Consider the following 20,614-nt stretch of genomic DNA (forward strand, 5'->3'; position numbering starts at 1 on the left):
ATTTAAAAGTTAATGTTAGGTAAGTTATGCTCTTCAAAGACTTTCCTTGCAGAAAACGAGTTACTTTCTCTAGCCTGGCACTTTTTTATGAAAAGCAGCTGTAATACAGTATGTCCTGCTCCCGGGGCAAGAGACACTTCAACCATCACAGCTACAAGTGTAACCCTCATATTGACACTTTCAAAAAAATGTCCTTACTCTGGAAAAACACCTTTATATCCACAAATGTCCCCACTTGAAAGTTATAACACTCATATTGGTCCTCACATATATAGAGACATCAGAGCATGCCCCCCCCACCCCCCCACACACACACATACATGCAGCATGTAGATCTATGTGAATCCTCCTGGCTCCACCTCCTCGTCTGTAACAGGCTCCACATGTGAACAGTGTCGGACTGTGATGCAGCACAATGTTGGCACAGACACGACGGAGGATAAAAACCCTCTGAGCTCATAACTAGATCACAAGAGAAGCATCACTGTGTTCTCCTCTTCCTCTCCGCTGCCCTGCTCCACCTCTCACCGCTTCATTTACTTTGCTCAAAAACAAATCTAACATCCTTTTATTTTCCTGCAAATTTCAGATACGCGTTTCAAAAGTAACATAACACAACGTGTTGAAATAAAAAACACATCCATCGTTGGAAGGATAGTTTTCATTTAATTTTACTTCAGTTATTATATTAAATATATAATGAAGAATTGATCACAACGCAATAAGTAAGTGGGATAAAAAAAATGGAAAAATTTGATAAATATATTTAAATATAATATATTAAATATATTTCTTAAATGAAGATAATCATTTACACTGAAGAAATGCATCTTAAACTATTTTATTGCAAATAAATTGTGTGCAATTGATTATTTGATCCGTTTAAAAAGTGAAAAATTACTTGAAAGACAAAGAAACATCCCTAACATCACATCACATTTCAATTAGCTGACGCTTTAATCCAAAGTAACAATAAGAGCATCAACCATGAGAGAACAAACCCAGAGCAACAAGAATCAAGTACAATTTGCTTCAAGAAAGACAAACTACAAAATACTATATAAGTGGTGCTACTAAACAGATATAGAAGTATATATTTTGTATCTTTTATCCAAGGTGAAGTCTGAAGAGATGTGTCTTCAGTCTAATCATCCAGATGATTTAATATATTATTGTCTTATCTGACTCAAGTCAAGTCTTTTAACTCTGTTGAACAACAACCTCTTACTCTCCAGATTGCACAAGTGACGTTTATTTAAAAAGTTTAAATCATAATCACTGTCGGCTACATGCCAACATTCATTGTTGCCAGTGCTTGTGATTTGTTCTTGTTTTGTTCTTGTTGTCTTCCTCTTCCTCTTAACTGCTGGAACGACTGCGAATCAGAGCTGTACAGAAAGCTACTTGGAGAAGTATGACGCGGCTAAGGCGCCTGAAATGGCAAAGCATGAGAGGCCTTCGGGGCTTGTGGCGCCTTCGATCACAGCTTTAACAACCTGCAAGATACAAGATGAGACAAACCGTTAATTTTTTAAACAATCAACAAACTGAAGATCAAAATAATTTGATAATTTTTAATTTAAATAGAATCTGGACGAGTGAAATGTCACTAAGTAAAGCTCTGACACAGTCCCCTTATGAAACCAGACTAAAAGGTTCAATGTGTAGAATCTAGTGACATCTAGTGGTGAAGTGTCATGTTGCAGCTGAACACCCTTCACCTCACCCTCCCCTTCTAAACAATTCGTACAATTTAGATGAAACACACTAGTGGAAACATCACAAGTATTATTGTATATTCAATTTCTGCCATAGATCCTTTCACCTAAATCTTACACACTGGACCTTTAATGGCTGTGAGATGGTTGGTTTAACATTCTGGATTATTATGTATACGACACAGTGAAGGTGACAGATGAACCCAGTGATTAAAGAGTTTGTTCATCTTCCTGCAGTGTTTGAAATATCACAATGGACTCACATCTGCATGTATTCAACTGCAGTAGATTGTGTTAAATAAATCAATAGATAGATAAATCGATAAAGGGCTCAATAAAATGAGTTCTGACTACTTCTGTTCTGCTGTGATTAGAGTTGAAATGCTTCGAAAGCTTGTTTACTCTATTATAAATCATGTTCTGATTCATTCTGTTCACATGGCATCTGAGTTCATTATAAACCTGAATGTTCATAATGTAAAGATGTGGTTTCCCTGTGGGCTGCAAAAACTAAACAAACTAAACTTTACCTGATTAAACCTGTTTATAAAACAGATTTAACAAACAATAACATTACATTTCTATCACTACTATTTAAAGATGTTTTTTTTACCATTATTAATCAGTATTTCAATGTGTAGAATCTAGTGACATCTAGTGGTGAAGTGTCATAGCCTTTCAGAATATTTATATTCCTACTGCAGGTCATTTTAATCGTTTCCACTCATTTCACGCTCTATATATTTGCTTTATTTATCATCATATTAATTTAAAGTAGAGTTTACAATTAAACAGTATAATATCAAGCCTCATTTACATTTGTATGTAATAAGGGTTTGATAACGACACCATAGGAATACATATCAGCTGATGTATTAGTATCAGAAATGTTATATAACCCCAATATCAGTATCTCCACTACATGCACTTCAAATAACTATTAGGAATCCTGTCTCTTTGATTCTTTTGAGTCATATCAGAGTTGTAGAGAGAGCTTCTCAGTTAGCGGAGCGTTCAAGACCATGACTCACTTTGTGGAGAAAACAGAAAGGAAGACTCGTCTACTGTCAATCGCCTTTTAAAAAACACAACAACTACACACTAATTCGGCTGTGGAAGATTAGTTAGATACACACCTGTCGAGACTCTGCCTTGCCGTATCGCATCTCGGTAGCAAAGTGCTCACAGTTGTAAGTGGCAACGTTGTACTGTAGCTCGCTGCCCACCTTCGCACAGGCCTCCTTCACTATGATGGAAGGTTCACGTGGCTTGTACTTTTTATCCAGCAGATTGTTGACCAGGTAATGGTCATTTCCGACCACTTTATCAAACTTCTGATGCCATACATTTCCTTTTCTGCTGATTAGTAAGTCCAAGGGGACAGATGACAGACCACTCGTGTCTTTAATAGAAAATACAAACAGGAAGAACAGGGAGGCAAAGAAAGAAGAAAGGAGGAAGATGCCATCATGAAATACACGTTATGTCCATGTTATATTCTAACGTGAATATAGTTATCACTTCACTCACCCTCGTTAACTAAATGAACCACTTCATTTCCTCCGATGTAGATGGCCCAGTGCTGATAGCCTTTATCGCGGAAGATCTCGATCAGGTCTCCTGGTTGTCCTTTAAACTAAAAAGAGAAGAAACGTTAACATATAAATAATAAAATGGACATGTAGTCAATGTAAATGTGCAGTGATCATAGCTCTTTTCATCGTGGCTTCTTGTTGTATTTGTTTGTGTGCACGAGCACGAGGGTCATACGACGACACAGCCCTGCCACAGGTTGACGTACGAAAGAAACTCGACTAATGTATCAGCACTTGGAGGATAGTTTACTTGAGTCGTTTTCACACCAAAAAGTCTGAAACCAACATAGTTTTCATTTGATCTGTTTAGATTTGGTTTCACATTGTAATTCATGGAGCGCACTAAACATTTGTCAGAGATACGTCTCTGGACGTCCTTGGGCATGATGGTGACCCTCTTGGCGTGGATGGCGCACAGGTTGGTGTCTTCGAATAGGCCGACCAGGTAAGCCTCGCTGGCCTCCTGCAGAGCCATAACAGCGGAGCTCAGGAAGCGCAGGTCGGTCTTGAAATCCTGAGCGATTTCTCTCACCAGGTTGTCTCGGCTGTTTCACTCGCCAACCCATTTGACTTGACTGTGTGACACAGATTATTATTCTGCAGAAACAGATTTACTGTGATCAACTGAACCCTGAGTATTTAAAGTCACATCTGCATTGTAAGAGCAGCTGTTTAAAGTAGCATAACGTCTCCTAAAGTTCTTTATTCAGAGTATTGGTGTTGTGTTGTAACGTATTACAGTGAAAACTAAACTTGTGTGCTGCCTTCAGTTTTTACATCGTTAATGTTAGGCAGACTTCACTGAATTATTGTGTTAATTATAAATACATTATAGGAAGTGTAACTTTACTTGAATAGACAGTCACATAGAGAAGCTGAGGCTGATGTCAACAACCTATTCCCCAAGTTGAAATGACTATGATCTGAGGAATTTTGAAGTAATAAACTTTTATTTTTACCATGTAAAAGTTGTTAAGGAGTTAACCTGGCACATGTATGACTTAACATATCTGTGTATTTGTGTTGAATGTTCGTCTAGTGTTTTCATTACTTACAGTCAAAGCAAAGTATTGCACATAATACATAATGTATTAAATAATATATGCAATACTTTTAATGTGAATGAACTCCATACTGTACATTCATTGTCTTGGTAGTGCACAGTTTAATCCAAAAGCATATTCAAATACATAGTTGAATATCCACAGAAAAAAAGGACACAAACTATGTTCATAAGAAGCACTTCCTCGACAATAATGCCATAATTTTATGTTTCCTAAAATAGAGTTTACAATTATACAGTATAATATCAAGCCTCATTTACATTTTATGTAATAAGGGTTTGATAAGGACACAATAGGAATATAGATCAGTTGATGTATTAGTATCAGAAATGTTTTATATCCCCAATATCAGTATCTCCACTTCATGCACTTCAGATAACAATTATGAATCCACAACATCTACACACTAATTTAGCTGAAGAAGAGATAACGAGGTTAACGAACACAACATTAGATACACACCTGTCCAGACTCTGCCTCGCCGTATCGCATCTCGATAGCAAAGTGCTCACAGTTGTAAGTGACAAGGTCGTACGGTAGCTCGCGGCCCACCATCGCACAGGCCTCCTTCACTATGATGGAAGGATCACGAGCCTTGCGCCGGTCATCCAGCAGATTGTTGACCTGGTAACGGTGATTGCCGACCACATCGGTGAACTTCTCACGCTTCACCTTTCCATTGCTGCTGCCCGGGTTTGCCGACGAGTCAGATGACTGAACACCTGTGTGTTTTTTAGAAAAGACAAACAGGAAGAACAGGGAGGCAAAGAAAGAGGAAAGGAGGAAGATGCCATCATGAAATACACGTCATGTCCATGTCATATTGTAACGTGAATATAGTTATCACTTCACTCACCATCTGTATCTAAATGAACAACTTTATTCTCTCCGATGTAGACGGCCCACTGCTTATAGGGCCCACGGTTGATCTCGATCAGGTCTCCTGGTTTTCCATTAAACTAAAAAGAAACATGAAAATACAAATATAAATAATAAACTGGACATGTAGTCAATGTGAATGTGCAGTGATCAAAGTGCTCTTCATCGTGGCTTCCTGTTGTATTTGTTTGTGTGCACGAGCACGAGGGTCATACGACGACACAGCCCTGCCACAGGTTGACGTACGAAAGAAACTCGACTAATGTATCAGGACTTGGAGGAAAGTTTCGTGTTTCGTTTGATGGGAGAAAACTAATGAACCCATTGATTTCATTAGTTTTGTTGGAACTCTATCATCATTTAGATTTTACTCTCACAAAATGAATGTTCTTGTCGTTCAAACATTAAATCATCAGAGGTGAAGACAACAAGAAGTTCAGTTGGAGTTGTGAAGAAGTTGAGGCAGCATTAAATCAGAAAGACAAAACTCTGCAGTTCTCACTTTCTCTTCCTCTTCCTCTGTCTCTTTCACATTCTCTCTCTCTCTGCTCCCTTGTTTCTGAAATGCTCTGATCAGTCATTATACTTCTTCCCCTTTGTTAGATCTGTTTTTGTCTTTGTTCAGGTTCAATTCTGTTCAGTTACATTTGGTTAAAGTTTATAAAACGTAAGTTCTGTTCAGTCGACCCCTTATGGACCAGAACTCTGTATATTGTTCACTTTAAGGTAAATAAATCTGTTTATTGGTGAAAAGCAGATGTAATCTCACACTTCATCCCGTTTATTCTACTTTCTGTTGTAAACTCTTCAATAGAATTATATTTTAAAGCTGCATTCGAATGATAATGTTGTATTTCTCCCGACTAAAACACTTTTCACTGTAAAGGAACAAAAACTAAATCTGCTGTAACTAATGAGAGACTCACCGTTCGTTCCATGTCTTCACCTCTTCGTCTATCAGCTTCTGATGCAGACTGTGTATGTGCACTGGAATACTGCAGATAAAGAACCTATATAACCTTTTGAACTTTATAACCTGCCTGCACGCCCCTAATTTCACAATCATTTACTAGCACTAGAAGATACGCGTTTAAAAGTAACATAACACAACGTGTTGAAATAAAAAACACATCCATCGTTGGGAAGATAGTTTTCATTTAATTCTACTTCGGTTATTATATTAAATATATATGAGGAATTGATCACAATGCAACAAATTAGTGGGATGAAAAAATGGAAACATTTGAAAAATGGAAAAATGCTAAAAATGTAATTTCTAAATATATTTTTAAAATGAAAAAAATAATTTACACTGAAGAAATGTATCTTAAATTATTTTATTGCAAATAAATTGTGTGCAAATGATTATTTGATCCGTTTAAAAAGTGACAAATGACATGAAAGACAAAGAAACATCCCTAACATCACATCACATTACATTTCAAATAGCTGACGATTTTATCCAAAGTCACAATAAGAGCATCAACCATGAGAGAACAAACCCAGAGCAACAAGAATCAAGTGCAATTTGCTTCAAGAAGCCAAACTACAAAATGCTATATGTAAGTGTTATATTAGTGCTACTAGATATATAGAGGTGCTACTAAACAGATATAGAAGTATATATTTTGTATCTTTTATCCAAGGTGAAGTCTGCAGAGATGTGTCTTTAGTCTAATCATCCAGATGATTTAATGCCTTATTGTCTTATCTGATTCAAGGTCAAATGTCTTTTAACTGTGTTGAACAACAACCTTTTTCTCTCCAGATTGCACAAGTGAAATCGTTTATTTAAAAAGTTAAAATCATAATCACTGTCGGCTACATGCCAACATTCATTGTTGCCAGTGTTTGTGATTTGTTCTTGTTTTCTTCTTGTTGTCTTCCTCTTCCTCTTAACTGCTGGAACGACTGCGAATCAGAGCTGCACAGAAAGCAAATGCCCCAACTACTGCGACTCCTACGGCGACAACGGGGCCTCCAGTGACCAAGGCGACAAAGGTTCCTGCGATGATTGCAATCAAAGAGGGTATTGTCACCTGCGAGAGACAAGTTGAGATAAAACAACCAACAATCAACAAACTGAAGGTCAAAACATTTTGATAATTTTTCATTCAAATAGAATCTGGACGAGTGGAATGTCACTCAGTGAAGCTCTGCCACAGTCCCCTTATGAAACCAAACTTAAAGTTTCAGTGTGTAGAATTTAGTGACATCTAGTGGTGAAGTGTCATGTTGCAGCTGAACAGCCCTCACCTCACCTCCCCCTTCCAGACATGAGAGAGAACCTGTGGCAGCTTCAGTCGTCATAGAAACTCAAAAGGTTCAGTTTGTCCAGTCTGGGCTACTGTAAAAAACATGGCTGCCTCCATAGAGAGGACCTGCTCCTGATGTAAATATAAAGTATTTCTATATAAAGTATGTTCATACAAAGTATTTAAATATAAACGACCCATTCTAGGATAAAGAAAACAACAAATCGTACAATTTAGATGAAACACACTAGTGGAAACATCACTAGGATTATTTTATATTCAAAATCTGCCAATAGATCCTTTCACCTAAATCTTACACACTGGACCTTTAATGGCTGTGAGATGGTTGGTTTAACATTCTGGATTATTATGTATACGACACAGTGAAGGTGACAGATGAACGCAGTGGTTAAAGCAGAGGTCTTCAACAGGGGGTCCGCGACCCCTAGGGGGTCCGCGAAGGTACTGCAGGGGGGTCGCAAAATCTTTGATTAATTAGACAATTTTTTTATTTTTTATAATTTTTAATTTATTTTCGAACCAATTTTTTTCCCACAAATTTAAATGTCTTTAAATACACATTACATGCATCCAACATATTGAGAGGCTGATTTGACCCTGACAACCTCCATCCGTCCAAGATTAGATAAGTTGTGTGCTGCCCATCAAGGTCCGACATCTCACTAATGTGGAAGTATGTGTTCCATCCACAGATAGCTTGAGGATTCACTGTCTCTTCTACATGTATGTTTAAAATAAAAACATGAATATATGAATTACTTTAATAGCTCAGTGTTGTATGCAAGATGTATGTTTATAAATGTCAATGGCATGGCCACCCTGTACCTTGCACATGTTTAAATTAAAAACATGAATATATGAACCCGTGTAATATTTGAATAGCTTAGTATTGAGTGCACAATAACAGGGTAGCTATGTTTATACATGGCACTAGGCCCAGTTTAATATAAAACACAATTTTACATATACACTTCTGATCAAAATCTTAAGACCAGTTAAAAAATTGCATGAATTTGCATTTTGCACTGTTGGATCTTAGGAAGGTTCTAAGTAGAGCTTTAAAATGCAAAAAGAAGAAATAGGAACAAGAGACCAAAAGTTGTGAGCAGGCAATTTATTGAAAACAACAATTTAACTCAAATAGGCTGTTCATCAGCTGGTCAAAAGTTTAAGACCACAGCCTTTAAAAGCCAAAATTTGGATTCCATGTCATTTCCTGTCAAGTAATCACACTGTGAAGATCTCTTGATGGCAAAGGCAAAAAAGCTCACCGTCTTTGAACGTGGTAGGATTGTTGAACTGCATAAACAAGGCCTCTCACAACGTGCCATCGCTGCTGAGGTTGGACGCAGTAAGACAGTCATTTTGCATTTCTTAAAAGATCCTCAGGGTTATGGAACAAAAAAATCAGGTGGTAGACCCAAAAAAATCTCACCGGCGCTGAGCCGGAGGATCCGAATGTCTGTCCGTCAAGACACGGGACGATGCTCGTCCCAAATTAAGGCCATTACTGGTCCTGACTGCAGCCCAATAACCATCAGACGGCATCTGCGAAGGAAGGGCTTCAAAAACAAGAAACGTCTTCAAAGGCCACGTCTCCTTCAACGCCACAAAATTGCCCGTTTAGACTTTGCAAGGGAGCACCAAACATGGGACATTCAAAGGTGGAAGAAAGTTTTATTCTCTGACGAGAAAAAATGTAACCTTGATGGTCCTGATGGCTTCCAACGTTACTGGCGAGACAAGGAGATGCCACCTGAGATGTTTTCTACGCGGCACAGTGGAGGGGGCGCCATCATGATCTGGGGTGCTTTTTCCTTCAATGGAACAATGGAGCTCCAGGTTGTGCAGGGGCGTCAAACAGCAGCTGGCTATGTGGAGATGTTGCAGCGGGCATCCCTCATGACTGAGGGCCCTCGTCTGTGTGGTAACCACTGGGTTTTTCAGCAGGACAACGCTCCAATTCACAATGCCCGTCTGACCAAGACTTTTTTCCAGGAGAATAACATCACTCTTTTGGACCATCCTGCGTGTTCCCCTGATCTTAATCCAATTGAGAACATTTGGGGATGGATGGCAAGGGACGTTTACAAAAATGGACTTCAGTTCCAGACAGTGGATGCCCTTCGTGAAGCCATCTTCACCACTTGGGACAACATTCGCACTAGCCTTTTGGAAACACTTGCATCAAGCATGCCAAAACTAATTTTTGAAGTGATCAACAATAATGGTGGAGCTACTCATTACTGAGTCAGTTTTTGACACTTTAATTTCTGTTTTAGGAGGTTTTTTTTTTTTTTTTGAGCTGTGGTCTTAAACTTTTGATCAGCTGATGAACAGCCTACTTCAGTTAAATTGTTGTTTTCAATAAATTGCCTGCTCACAACTTTTGGGCTCTTGTTCCCATTTCTTCTTTTTGCATTTTGAAACTCTACTTAGAACCTTCCTAAGATGCAACAGTGCAAAATGCAAATTCATGCAATTTTTTAACTGGTCTTAAGATTTTGATCAGGAGTGTATATAGTAGGGGGTCCCTGCTCCATCTCTCCACCAGTTCGGGGGTCCTTGGCCTGAAAAACGTTGAAGACCCATGGATTAAAGAGTTTGTTCATCTTCCTGCAGTGTTTCAAATATCACAATGGACTCACATCTGCATGTATTCAGTTGCACTAGATTGTGTTAAATAAATAAATAGAAAGATAAAGGGCTCATAAAATTAATTTTAACTACTTCTATTCTGGTGTGATTAGAGTTGAAATATTTCAGAAGCTTGTTTACTCTATTATAAATCATGTACCAATTCATTCTGTTCACATGGCATCTGAGTTTATTATGTAAAGATGTGGTTTCACTGTGGGCTGCAAAAACTGAACAAACTAAACTTTACCTGATTAAACCTGTTGATAAAAAAGATTTACCAAACAATAACATTAAATTACTATCACTACTGTTTAATGATGTATTTTCCACATTATTAATCAGTATTTCCTCTGCAATAGCCTTTCAGAATATTTATATTAATCTAGAGGGTCATTTTAATCGTTTCCACTCATTTCACGGTCTATATATTTGCTTTATTTATATTCATATTCATATTCATTAAAGTAGTTTACAATAAAACAGTATAATATCAAGCCTCATTTAAATTTTATGTAATAAGGGTTTGATAACGACACCATAAGAATAAATATCATCTGATGTATTAGTTTAAGAAATGTTTTATAACCCCAATATCAGTATCTCCACTACATGCACTTCAAATAACTATTATGAATCCTGTCTCTTTGATTCTTTTGAGTCATATCAGAGTTGTAGAGAGAGTTAGTGGAGCGTTCAAGACCATGACTCACTTTGTAGAGAAAACAGAAAGGAAGACTCGTCTACTGTCAATCGCCTTTTAAAAAACACAACATCTACACACTCATTTTGCTGTGGAAGAGTTAACGAGGTTAACGAACACAACAGTTAGATACACACCTGCAGAGACTCTGCCTCGCCGTATCGGATCCTGGTAGCAAAGTGCTCACAGTTGCAAGTGACAAGGTCGTACGGTAGCTTGCGGTCCACCATCGCACAGGCCTCGTCCACTATGATGGAAGGATCACGAGGATTACGGCTGTTATCCAGCAGATTGTTGACCCGGTAACTGTCATTGCCGACCACATCGGTGAACTCCTCACGCTTCACCTTTCCATTGATGTTGCCCGGATTTGCCGATGAGCCAGATGACTTACCACCTGTGTGTTTTATAGAAAAGACAAACAGGAAGAACATGGAAACAAAGAAAGGGGAAAGGAGGAAGGTGCCATCATGAAATACTCGTTATGTCCATGTGATATTCTAACGTGAATATAGTTATCACTTCACTCACCCTCTCTAACTAAATGAACCACTTCATTCTCTCCGATGTAGACGGCCCAGTGCTGATAGGACCCACGGCTGATCTCGATCAGGTCTCCCTTTTTTTTTAAGTTCACGAAGAAAACTTAAAACAGTTTCAATGTAAACGAAAACAAATTAAATCTACTGTAACTAATGAGCAGCAGGAGACTCACCTTTTGTGCCATGTCTTCAGCTCTTCGTCTCTCAGCTTCTGTCACAGTCTGTGTGTGTGCAGTGAAATACTGCAGATCTGCACGTCCCCCAACATTCCAATCATTTCCAGTAAGTGGGCTGAGTTTAATTTCTCTAGAAGTGGGCAGCAGCAACTCTGCATTCAGGTTTTGACCATTTGTGAAGCTGTGAGACAACATTTGCATGATTTAAATAATTTCAAATGCAAATCTAACATCCTTATATTTTCCTGCCAAGTACAGATACGCGTTTCAAAAGTAAATTAACACATGTTGAAATAAAAAAAACAAAACACATCCATTGTTGGGAAGATAGTTTTCATTTAATTCTACTTCGACTATTACATTAAATATATCATGAAGAATTCGTCACAACAAAACAAATGAGTACAATGAAAAAATTGAAACATGTGATAAATGGCTTTTCTAAATATATTTTTACATTAACAGTTTAGATTCAAGTCTTAAAATTAGGAAAATAATTTCACTGAAGAAAGACTTAAATTAGTTCTGATTCAAGGTCCAGTCTTTTAACTGTGTTGAAGGAACCACAACCTTGATGTTCTTTTTGTACTGTATGTGTTTTTATGTATGCAACATGTTCCCTGTCTTCACGACAAATTTCTCCCTGGTGGAGACCAATAAACTAACCTAACCTAACAACAACCGTTTTCTCTCTAGTCTGCACATGTGAAATTGTTTATTTAAATAGTTTCATTCATAATCAATGTCGGCTGCATCAACTCAAACAATGGAGAGATCTTTCTTGTCATGTTTCTGTCTAATTAGTGCCAGTGTTGATGATGTCTTCTTCTTTTCTTCCTGTAGTCTTCCTCTTCCTCTTCCTCTTCCTTTTCCTCTTTGCCGGAAAGGCTGCTGAACAGAACTGCACCTAAAGCTGCTAAGACCCCAACTGCTACAGCACCTGTGATCAAACCTGCTGTTTGAACCTGTGAGAGACAAGATGAGAAGAACGGTTATTGCCACAGTCCCCTTATGAAACCACACTTAAAGGTTCAGTGTGTAGAATCTAGTGACATCTAGTGGTGAAGTGTCATGTTGCAGCTGAACACCCCTCACCTCACCCTCCCCTTCCAAACATGAGAGAGAACCTGTGGAAGCTTCAGTCGTCATAGAAACTCAAAAGGTTTAGTTTGTCCAGTCTGGGCTACTGTAAAAAACATGGCTGCCTCCATAGAGAGAACCTGCTCCTGATGTAAATATAAAGTAAGCCGGTCACACAACATCTACACACTAATTTAGCTGTGGAAGAGTTAACGAGGTTAACAAACCCAACAGTTAGATACACACCTGACGAGACTCTGCCTTGTCGTATCGCATCTCGATTGCAAAGTGCTTACAGTTGTAAGAGACAAGGCTGTACGATAGAACCGAACCATGTTTCAGTTTGACCCTGAACGCCTCTTTCGGTCGGAGGAACCTTTCACACCTGATATCACATGATATAAGTCAAAGGGTTCGGACCAAACAAGGAAGTTGTGAAAGCGCCTTTAGAAACTAACCTGTTAATTTAAAACGTGTAGATATTATTACTTGTGTTGGGGGTGAGGTCCTGAGTGACCATCAAACAATAGGTTGTAAATACTTGAGGCCTACAAGGCCCAGCTGAAACCAGTTCAACCAGTTTCAGTCTTAAGTCACACCTTCTCTAGACAGCCTGGAGCCTCGCCTTGGTGGGGAAAGCATCTCCTGAACCCCCACTATGCCCCCCCCTCCAGCAGGGCCTGGTGGGGAGATGTCGCAGGCCGCTCTGCAAAAACCCTAATGAGACTCTGAAACGCCCACTGAGGTCGAATCCCCGCCCACTAAGGTCGGGACCCTGACATCTAATTGGCTGAGGGCAACACTGACCCTTGACCCCTCCTCCAGGGGGGCAGGTACCTCCCAGGTAGAACAAAACCCCTGTGCTCCCAGAAATCTGCCTCTTTTCCACGCTGCTCAAGTTGTTTTCTGACCTCAAGAGGTCTAACCACACGACTCAGTAACTAAGGAGGCGATTAGACGTTTGTTTAATATCATTTTATTTGAAGTCGTTTCATTTTCTTTTATCTCAGTCAAAGTTTAATCTTGATAGGACCTTTCCTGTTTTAACTTGAAAGATCGAAACAGGAAGTGCCCCGCTGGACGGACTCCGACACTTCTATAGACTTTCCTTTTTCCAACGATCCACAAACGGCTTCCACAAAGCCGTCCCCTGCAGAAGCGCGACGTTCATCCCGCTGAGGAGTATGAGACAATCCACTCCGTTCCTGTAAAGCAGCACGGTCTCCGCTGTTACAGAAGAAAGACGAAGTTTCATTCCGTCAAGGAGCACGAGGAATTCGCTCCCTTTTCCGGTCCAGCGGCTGAGCTCCGGAGCTCCGCTCGTGAGAAAGACCACGTGATTCACTGGCCCCCGACACATTCGCGCCGAGTCGCAGGCACATCGCGAGGGTTGTACAGTAAGAGACTTGATTATCTGGGCAGATACGTAGCATATTGTTTAATATTTGAGTGTATTTGTTTGTGGGATCTCCGTGTCTCATTGTTTAGCCACGACGATTCGGCTACTTCCGGTTCATTTCCGGTTACGGCCTTGTGCCACAGTTTTTAAGCGCCGTGACTAAACGTCTCCGGTTGCACTCGTTCCCGTCTGAAGAACCTTACAGAGATTTTACCGTCAGACTTCAGCACACAACGCCGTTTGAGTGCTGAGCGGTAAAGTAAATGTAACTTGTTTCTGACGGTGTTTTTAAGAGCTTCTTTGAACTCTCCTTGCATGCCTTCTCTTCTCTCTCTCTCTCTCCTTCTAAACCGATCTATACACCCGTTCCGATCTGTATTTAGAATACAGTTCATGTAACAGTTAAATCTATATTTAAAGGGCCTGAAAACATCTGGCTGCCATTTTGAAGCCAAAGCTAAACCAGAACAAAGAATCCTTTGTTCCACCTCCTCCTTTGTGCCTCACACGTGGTCCGGCGGCCATTTGAGATTATTCATCGGTAGACCCGCCCTCAATTCTGGCTCTAAATTCATAACGAACCCGCCATTTTGTTTTGTAGTTTTAAGCCTAACATTGTCGGCCTCCATCTTGGATGTGACGTCACTACGTTACTGCGTCATCGCCACGCCCCCTCCCTTTTCTCTCTTGCTCTCTCACACACACACACACCCACACACACACACACACCCACACAGACACATTGATAGACACAGACAGATACACACACACAGAGACACATAGATGGACCAGAGGTTACATGCGTGTTCTAAATTGTGATAAGCTGCTGTTGTGATCTTTGAAATATGGGAGTTTGTTAAAATGATAAATCATTAAATAACACTAACTTTATTTCACATACATACACATAGACACACATACACAGAGAGACACTTTGACACAGACACACACACACAGAGACAGACATACATAGGTAGACCGCAGGTTGTCCATGTATTTTCTGAATTGTGATAAGTGCTGCTGTGTTTATCTTTGAAATATCGGAGCTTGTTAAAATGATAAATCATTGAATAACATTATAACTTTATTTCCCCTTTTTAATAAATACTTTTGTAATTAAAGTATCTGTAGTCTGTGATTATTTGTGCATAAGTGTGTGAATACAGCTGGATTATGATTGCCTGTGCTCGAACTTAGAAGCCTTCACTGTTTATTAAGTAATCGTTAATGTTAAAATATTGACATTATTAATTTGACATTTATCATTATGAGACTGATAATTATAGCTTGATTTGTTGGTCCCTGGTAACCAGGGTGGTGCCCCCCTTTCTCAATTATTAATATAGATAGTATTATTCTTAAATTGATAATTTTATTGTTTTAGACTAATTATTTTCATTATTCTTGGTTGATAACCTTATCATTGTTAATTGATAGCTTGTACTTTCTAATTGATAATTCCTATTTTCTCATCAGTGGTTTTATTGTTATTTGATTACTGATCATCTTCAATTAATAATTTAATTATTTTTGATAGATAATTTTTATTATTTTAATAATCCTATTTCATGATTATTAATAATTAGCCAACGTCAAGTCTACTCCTATTGCACAACACTTGTTGCATCACTTTGTGCCACACCGGGACTTTAACTGCCAATAACTCACTTAGTTAATCGTTAACACATATTTATTTATTATATTAACCTTTTGATCTTATTTATATTACATTCACACATACGCCAGCTAAACAGATAAATAACACAGTGTCTTTTGTTCCAGTCAACATATTTTCCTTATTCTCAATGAACTCATAGCACCTTAGTTTCTATTGGTGGTGCACACGTTTAGTTTTCTAACTTTGAGTCACGCACTGAAGCCGGCCATTAAATACAGGAGGAAGCTCATAGGACTGTACCATGTGCCTTCCACATTATAGGGGAGGATTATTTGAATTAATAATTTAATTTGGTTAATTGGTTTAATGTTGAATGCTGATTTACTTAATAGCTGTTTTTTGGGTGGAGGAATTTGTAATTAAGCTGTTTGTCTTTGTTTGCTCCTTTTGATTCTGAAATGCTCTGATCCGTCATTATATTTCTTCCCCTTTGTTGGATCTGGTTTTGTTCAGGTTCGATTCTGTTCAGTTACATTTGGTTAAAGTTTATAAAACTTGAGTTCTGTTCAGTCGACCCCTTATGGACCAGAACTCTGTATTTTGTTCACTTTAAGGTAAATAAATCTGTTCATTGTTGAAAAGCAGCTGTGATCACACACTTCATCCTGTTTATTCTGGTTTCTGTTGTAAACTCTTTGATAAAAAAACATTTTACAGCTGCATTCAAATGCTAATGTTGTATTTTACTCATATAACCAAAGCACTTTTCTAAACAAAAACTAAATCTACTGTAACTAATGAGCAGCAGGAGACTCACCGTTTGCTCCATGTCTTCAGCTCTTCGTCTATCAGCTTCTGTCACAGTCTGTGTGTGTGCAGTGAAATACTGCAGATCTGCACGTCCCCCAACATTACAATCATTTCCAGTAAGTTGGCTGAGTTTCATTTCTCTAGAAGAGGGCAGCAGCAACTCTGCCTTCAGGTTTTGACCATTTGTGAAGCTGTGAAAGAACATTTGCATGATTTAAACAATGTCAAATACAAATCTAACATCCTTATATTTTCCTGCCAAGTACAGCTACGCGTTTCAAAAGTAAATTAACACATGTTGAAATAAAAAAAATAAATAAATTAAAAAAAACACATCCATTGATGGGAAGATGGGAAGATTTTTATTTAATTCTACTTTGATTATTACATTAAATATATAATGAAGAATTTATCACAACAAAACAAGTACAAAGTGAGTACAATAAAAAAATGCCAACATGTGATAAATGGCTTTTCTAAATATATTTTTTACATTCACAGTTTAGATTCAAGTCTTAAAATTAGGAAAATCATTTTCACTGAAGAAAGACTTCAATTAGTTCTGATTCAAGGTCCAGTCTTTTAACTGTGTTGAAGGAACCACAACAACCGTTTTCTCTCTACTCTGCACAAGCGAAATTGTTTATTTAAATAGTTTCAATCGTAATCAATGTCGGCTGCATCAACTCAAACAATGTAGAGAACTTTCTTGTCATGTTTCTGTCTCATTAGTGCCAGTGTTGATGATGTCTTCTTCTTTTCTTCCTGTAGTCTTCCTCTTCCTCTTTCTTTTCCTCTTTGCCAGAAAGGCTGCTGAACAGAACTGCACCTAAAGCTGCTAAGACCCCAACTGCTACAGCACCTGTGATCAAACCTGCTGTTTGAATCTGTGAGAGACAAGATGAGAAGAACGGTTATTACCACAGTCCCCTTATGAAACCACACTTAAAGGTTAAGTGTGTAGAATTTAGTGACATCTGGGGGTGAAGTGTCAGGTTGCAGCTGAACACCCCTCACCTCACCCTCCCCTTCCAAACATGAGAGAGAACCTGTGGCAGCTTCAGTCGTCATAGAAACTCAAAAGGTTTAGTTTGTCCAGTCTGGGCTACTGTAAAAAACATGGCTGCCTCCATAGAGAGGACCTGCTCCTGATGTAAATACAAAGTAAGAAAGTAACACAACATCTACACACTAATTTAGCTGTGGAAGAGTTAACAAGGTTAACAAACACAACAGTTAGATACACACCTGACGAGACTCTGCTTTGTCGTATCGCATCTCGATTGCAAAGTGTTCACAGTTGTAAGAGACAAGGCTGTACTTTAGCACGCGGCCCACCATCTCACAGGCCTCCTTCACTATGACGTAGGGATCACGAGCCTTGTACTCTTCATCCAGCAGATTGTTGACTTTGAAAGGGTGATGGCCGACCACGTCGCTGAGCTTCTCACGCTTCACCTCTGCTCTGCTGCTCGGACGCTCAAACGAGCCAGATGACTGACCACCTGTGTGTTTTATAGAAAAGACAAACAGGAAGAACAGGGAGGGAAAGAAAGAGGAAAGGAGGAAGGTGCCATCATGAAATACACGTCATGTCCATGTGATATTCTAACGTGAATATAATTATCACTTCACTCACCCTCTGTAGTGAAATGAACCACTTCATCCTTTCCGATGTAGACGGCCCAGTGCTGATAGGTCCCACGGAAGATCTCGATCAGGTCTCCTGGTTTTCCATTAAACTAAAAAGAAACATGAAAATACAAATATGATTAATAAACTGGACATGTAGTCAATGTAAATGTGCAGTGATCAAAGTGCTCTTCATCGTGGCTTCCTGTTGTATTTGTTTGTGTGCACGAGCACGAGGGTCATACGACGACACAGCCCTGCCACAGGTTGACGTACGAAAGAAACTCGACTAATGTATCAGGACTTGGAGGAAAGTTTACTTGAGATGTTTTCACACCTAAACGCTTCAGGAATACATCATAACCCATTGCATCACTTTGTGTCACACAAGGACTTTAGGTCTCAATGACTAATTTTAGTTAAGGGTTAACATTCATTTATTATTTGGACCTTATTTCTATTACATTCACACATACGACAGCAAATCAGATAAATAATACACTGGCTTTTGTTCCATGCAACATATTTTCCTTATTCTTAATGAACTGACAGCACCTCAGATCCTATCAGTGGTGCACACGTTTAGTTTCCTTCTGCACAGTCACACTTTAGATTTATCATACATTTTGCCTTACAGGGATCGTGCACCCAAAAATAAAAATTCAGTCACTATCTACTCACCACATTGCTGATGGAGGGGTGGGGTGAATGTTTGAGTTCATAAAACTGAACACTCACAATCTCTCTCTCTCTCTCTCTCTCTCTCTCTCTCTCTCTCTTTGTCTCTGTTTGCTCCTTTTGATTCTGAAATGCTCTGATCAGTCATTATATTTCTTCCCCTTTGTTGGATCTGCATGTTTTTGTTCAGGTTCGATTTTGTTCAGTTACATTTGGTTAAAGTTTATAAAACCTAAGTTCTGTTCAGTCGACCCCTTATGGACCAGAACTCTGTATTTTGTTCACTTTTAGGAAAATAAATCTATTGTTGAAAAGCAGCTGTGATCACACACTTCACTTCGTTTATTCTGGTTTCTGTTGTTAACTCTTTGATCAAATTACATTTTAAAGCTGCATTAAAATGCTAATGTTGTATTTTACTCATATAACCAAAGCACTTTTCTAAACAAAAACTAAATCTACAGTAACTAAAGAGCAGCAGGAGACTCACCGTTGGTTCCATGTCTTCAGCTCTTCGTCTTTCAGCTTCTGTGTGAACACTGGATTACTGCAGATAAAGAAGCTTTATAACCTGCCTGCACGGCCCTAATTTCACAATACTTTACTAGCAGAGGGCTGAGTTTCATTTCTCGTGAATTGTGCAGCAGTTGCGCTCAGGTTTCAACCTTTGTGACGCTGTGAGAAAACATTTGCTCAGTGTAAATACTGAGGTGGCAGGTGAGTCACAGCCCCGAGGATCAGATCTCATGTTCAGGAAGGCGTCCATACTGGGAGAGCTGTAAGTTTCACTTCTCCTCCTTGAGAGATTGGAACAGGAACATCCCGTCGTCCTTTCAGCTCTGCAGGATGATTGGAGAAATCCCCCCCCCCCCCCCCCCAGATCAATGCTGCTGTGCTTTTTATGAAAAGCAGCTGTGATACAGTACGTCCTGCTCCCGGGCCAAAAGGCGTTTTCTAAAAACTATTTTTTTCTCTATGTATTTCCTCTCTGCTCTCTTCTCCTGCAGTATTTTGTCCTGTGTTAGAAACATCATCAATCTCTGATTGCCGTCCTAGTCTTCTCAATGCTTATATTCTGACTGTTGGGACTTTTTTCTTATGTTAAAGGTCCTGGATGTTGGTGTTATGAACATAATGATCAAAACAGATTGGTTTGAGTCTTTTTTTTTAAATTAATTAATAAAATTTTTTTTTTTTTTTTTCCTTTGGCCTGTCTCTTTTTTGTATTTGTCTATATTTGCTTTCTTCTTTTGGTGTTCTGTCTGTCAGTGTGATACGTGAGTGTTTTTGTGGATATATTTGTGGGGATGCCACCTGGTTGGGGCGGGGGGCGGGTGCGCAACTTTTGTAAGAAATACCTAACTAATGATGTAACTGTTGTCCATATGGAAAAATGATAAATAAAGTTGTAAAAAAAAAAAAAAAAAAAACGTCATCAACACACCCACTCGCTGACAGTGACATTTTCCTGCTGTATTCTCACGTGGACTCACTCTGACCTCATCTGGAGCTCTGAGGAGCGGGCAGGAAAAACTCTAGAACAATATCTGGGGTTCAGGGGATGAAAGCAGAAAAACTGTTATACAATACGAGACGATTACCAGGTAACTTCCTTCTCCGTGTGTCTCTCATTCCTTCTTTCTGATATCATTCTCTACCTCATATCTTTTTATTCCTTCACTCATGACCTCCCTCCTTCTCACACTTCCACCTTTGACCTTTGACCCTCCTGACTGATCTCTGCAGCATGTGTGTGCTGGGTTTAATCAGAGCCCCGAGGCAGAAAGCACAGCTCTCATCCTGCACT

General features: G+C 39.0%; 3 protein-coding genes across 6 annotated transcripts; all 3 read right to left on the reverse strand.

Moving 5' to 3' along the window:
* Positions 1-836: 836 nt before the first annotated feature.
* On the reverse strand, positions 837-6,233 carry LOC133016081 (phospholipase A and acyltransferase 3-like). Its single transcript, XM_061083397.1, has 6 exons — positions 6,183-6,233; positions 5,234-5,336; positions 4,840-5,099; positions 3,249-3,354; positions 2,855-3,120; positions 837-1,496 (listed from the first exon to the last, which is right to left on the reverse strand). The coding sequence occupies exons 1-6, from the start codon at positions 6,192-6,194 to the stop codon at positions 1,401-1,403; spliced, it is 843 nt and encodes a 280-aa protein (XP_060939380.1). The 5' UTR covers positions 6,195-6,233; the 3' UTR covers positions 837-1,400.
* A 346-nt stretch (positions 6,234-6,579) lies between these two features.
* Positions 6,580-16,746, reverse strand: LOC133016084 (phospholipase A and acyltransferase 4-like). 3 transcript variants are annotated; one of them, XM_061083400.1, is made up of 5 exons: positions 16,505-16,739; positions 11,588-11,771; positions 11,404-11,491; positions 11,010-11,269; positions 6,580-7,295 (listed from the first exon to the last, which is right to left on the reverse strand). In XM_061083400.1, exons 2-5 carry the CDS (start codon positions 11,597-11,599, stop codon positions 7,152-7,154), a joined length of 504 nt encoding a protein of 167 aa, XP_060939383.1. In that variant the 5' UTR covers positions 11,600-11,771; positions 16,505-16,739; the 3' UTR covers positions 6,580-7,151. The 3 variants fall into 3 exon arrangements, with proteins under 3 accessions (XP_060939383.1, XP_060939384.1, XP_060939385.1); XM_061083401.1 differs by lacking the exon at positions 6,580-7,295 and adding an exon at positions 8,632-9,094 and having other exon boundaries at positions 16,505-16,746; XM_061083402.1 differs by lacking the exon at positions 6,580-7,295 and adding an exon at positions 10,004-10,102 and having other exon boundaries at positions 16,505-16,746.
* On the reverse strand, positions 12,009-19,483 carry LOC133016083 (phospholipase A and acyltransferase 4-like). 2 transcript variants are annotated; one of them, XR_009681551.1, is made up of 5 exons: positions 19,298-19,483; positions 18,137-18,239; positions 17,746-18,002; positions 12,270-12,555; positions 12,009-12,160 (listed from the first exon to the last, which is right to left on the reverse strand). XR_009681551.1 is itself a non-coding variant. In XM_061083399.1 (4 exons), the coding sequence occupies exons 1-4, from the start codon at positions 19,307-19,309 to the stop codon at positions 17,226-17,228; spliced, it is 531 nt and encodes a 176-aa protein (XP_060939382.1). In that variant the 5' UTR covers positions 19,310-19,452; the 3' UTR covers positions 16,837-17,225. The 2 variants fall into 2 exon arrangements, 1 of the variants encoding a protein (XP_060939382.1); XM_061083399.1 differs by lacking the exons at positions 12,009-12,160; positions 12,270-12,555 and adding an exon at positions 16,837-17,384 and having other exon boundaries at positions 19,298-19,452.
* Between the last annotated feature and the right edge of the window lie 1,131 nt (positions 19,484-20,614).

The sequence above is a fragment of the Limanda limanda genome, chromosome 12 (genome assembly GCF_963576545.1).
Source record: "Limanda limanda chromosome 12, fLimLim1.1, whole genome shotgun sequence".
Taxonomy (NCBI): Eukaryota; Metazoa; Chordata; class Actinopteri; order Pleuronectiformes; family Pleuronectidae; genus Limanda; species Limanda limanda.

Coding starts and splice junctions, on each gene's coding strand:
- LOC133016081 (XM_061083397.1), bottom strand. Junction 3,355..4,839: donor GCGAGGCAGAGTCTGGACAG/GTGTGTATCTAA, acceptor TTCTCTTTTTAG/TTTAAAGGACAACCAGGAGA. Junction 3,121..3,248: donor GGTTCATTTAGTTAACGAGG/GTGAGTGAAGTG, acceptor TTTCTATTAAAG/ACACGAGTGGTCTGTCATCT.
- LOC133016084 (XM_061083400.1), bottom strand. Junction 11,270..11,403: donor GGTTCATTTAGTTAGAGAGG/GTGAGTGAAGTG, acceptor TAAAACACACAG/GTGGTAAGTCATCTGGCTCA. Junction 7,296..11,009: donor GCGAGGCAGAGTCTCTGCAG/GTGTGTATCTAA, acceptor TGTCTCTCGCAG/GTGACAATACCCTCTTTGAT.
- LOC133016083 (XM_061083399.1), bottom strand. Junction 18,003..18,136: donor GGTTCATTTCACTACAGAGG/GTGAGTGAAGTG, acceptor TAAAACACACAG/GTGGTCAGTCATCTGGCTCG. Junction 17,385..17,745: donor ACAAAGCAGAGTCTCGTCAG/GTGTGTATCTAA, acceptor TGTCTCTCACAG/ATTCAAACAGCAGGTTTGAT.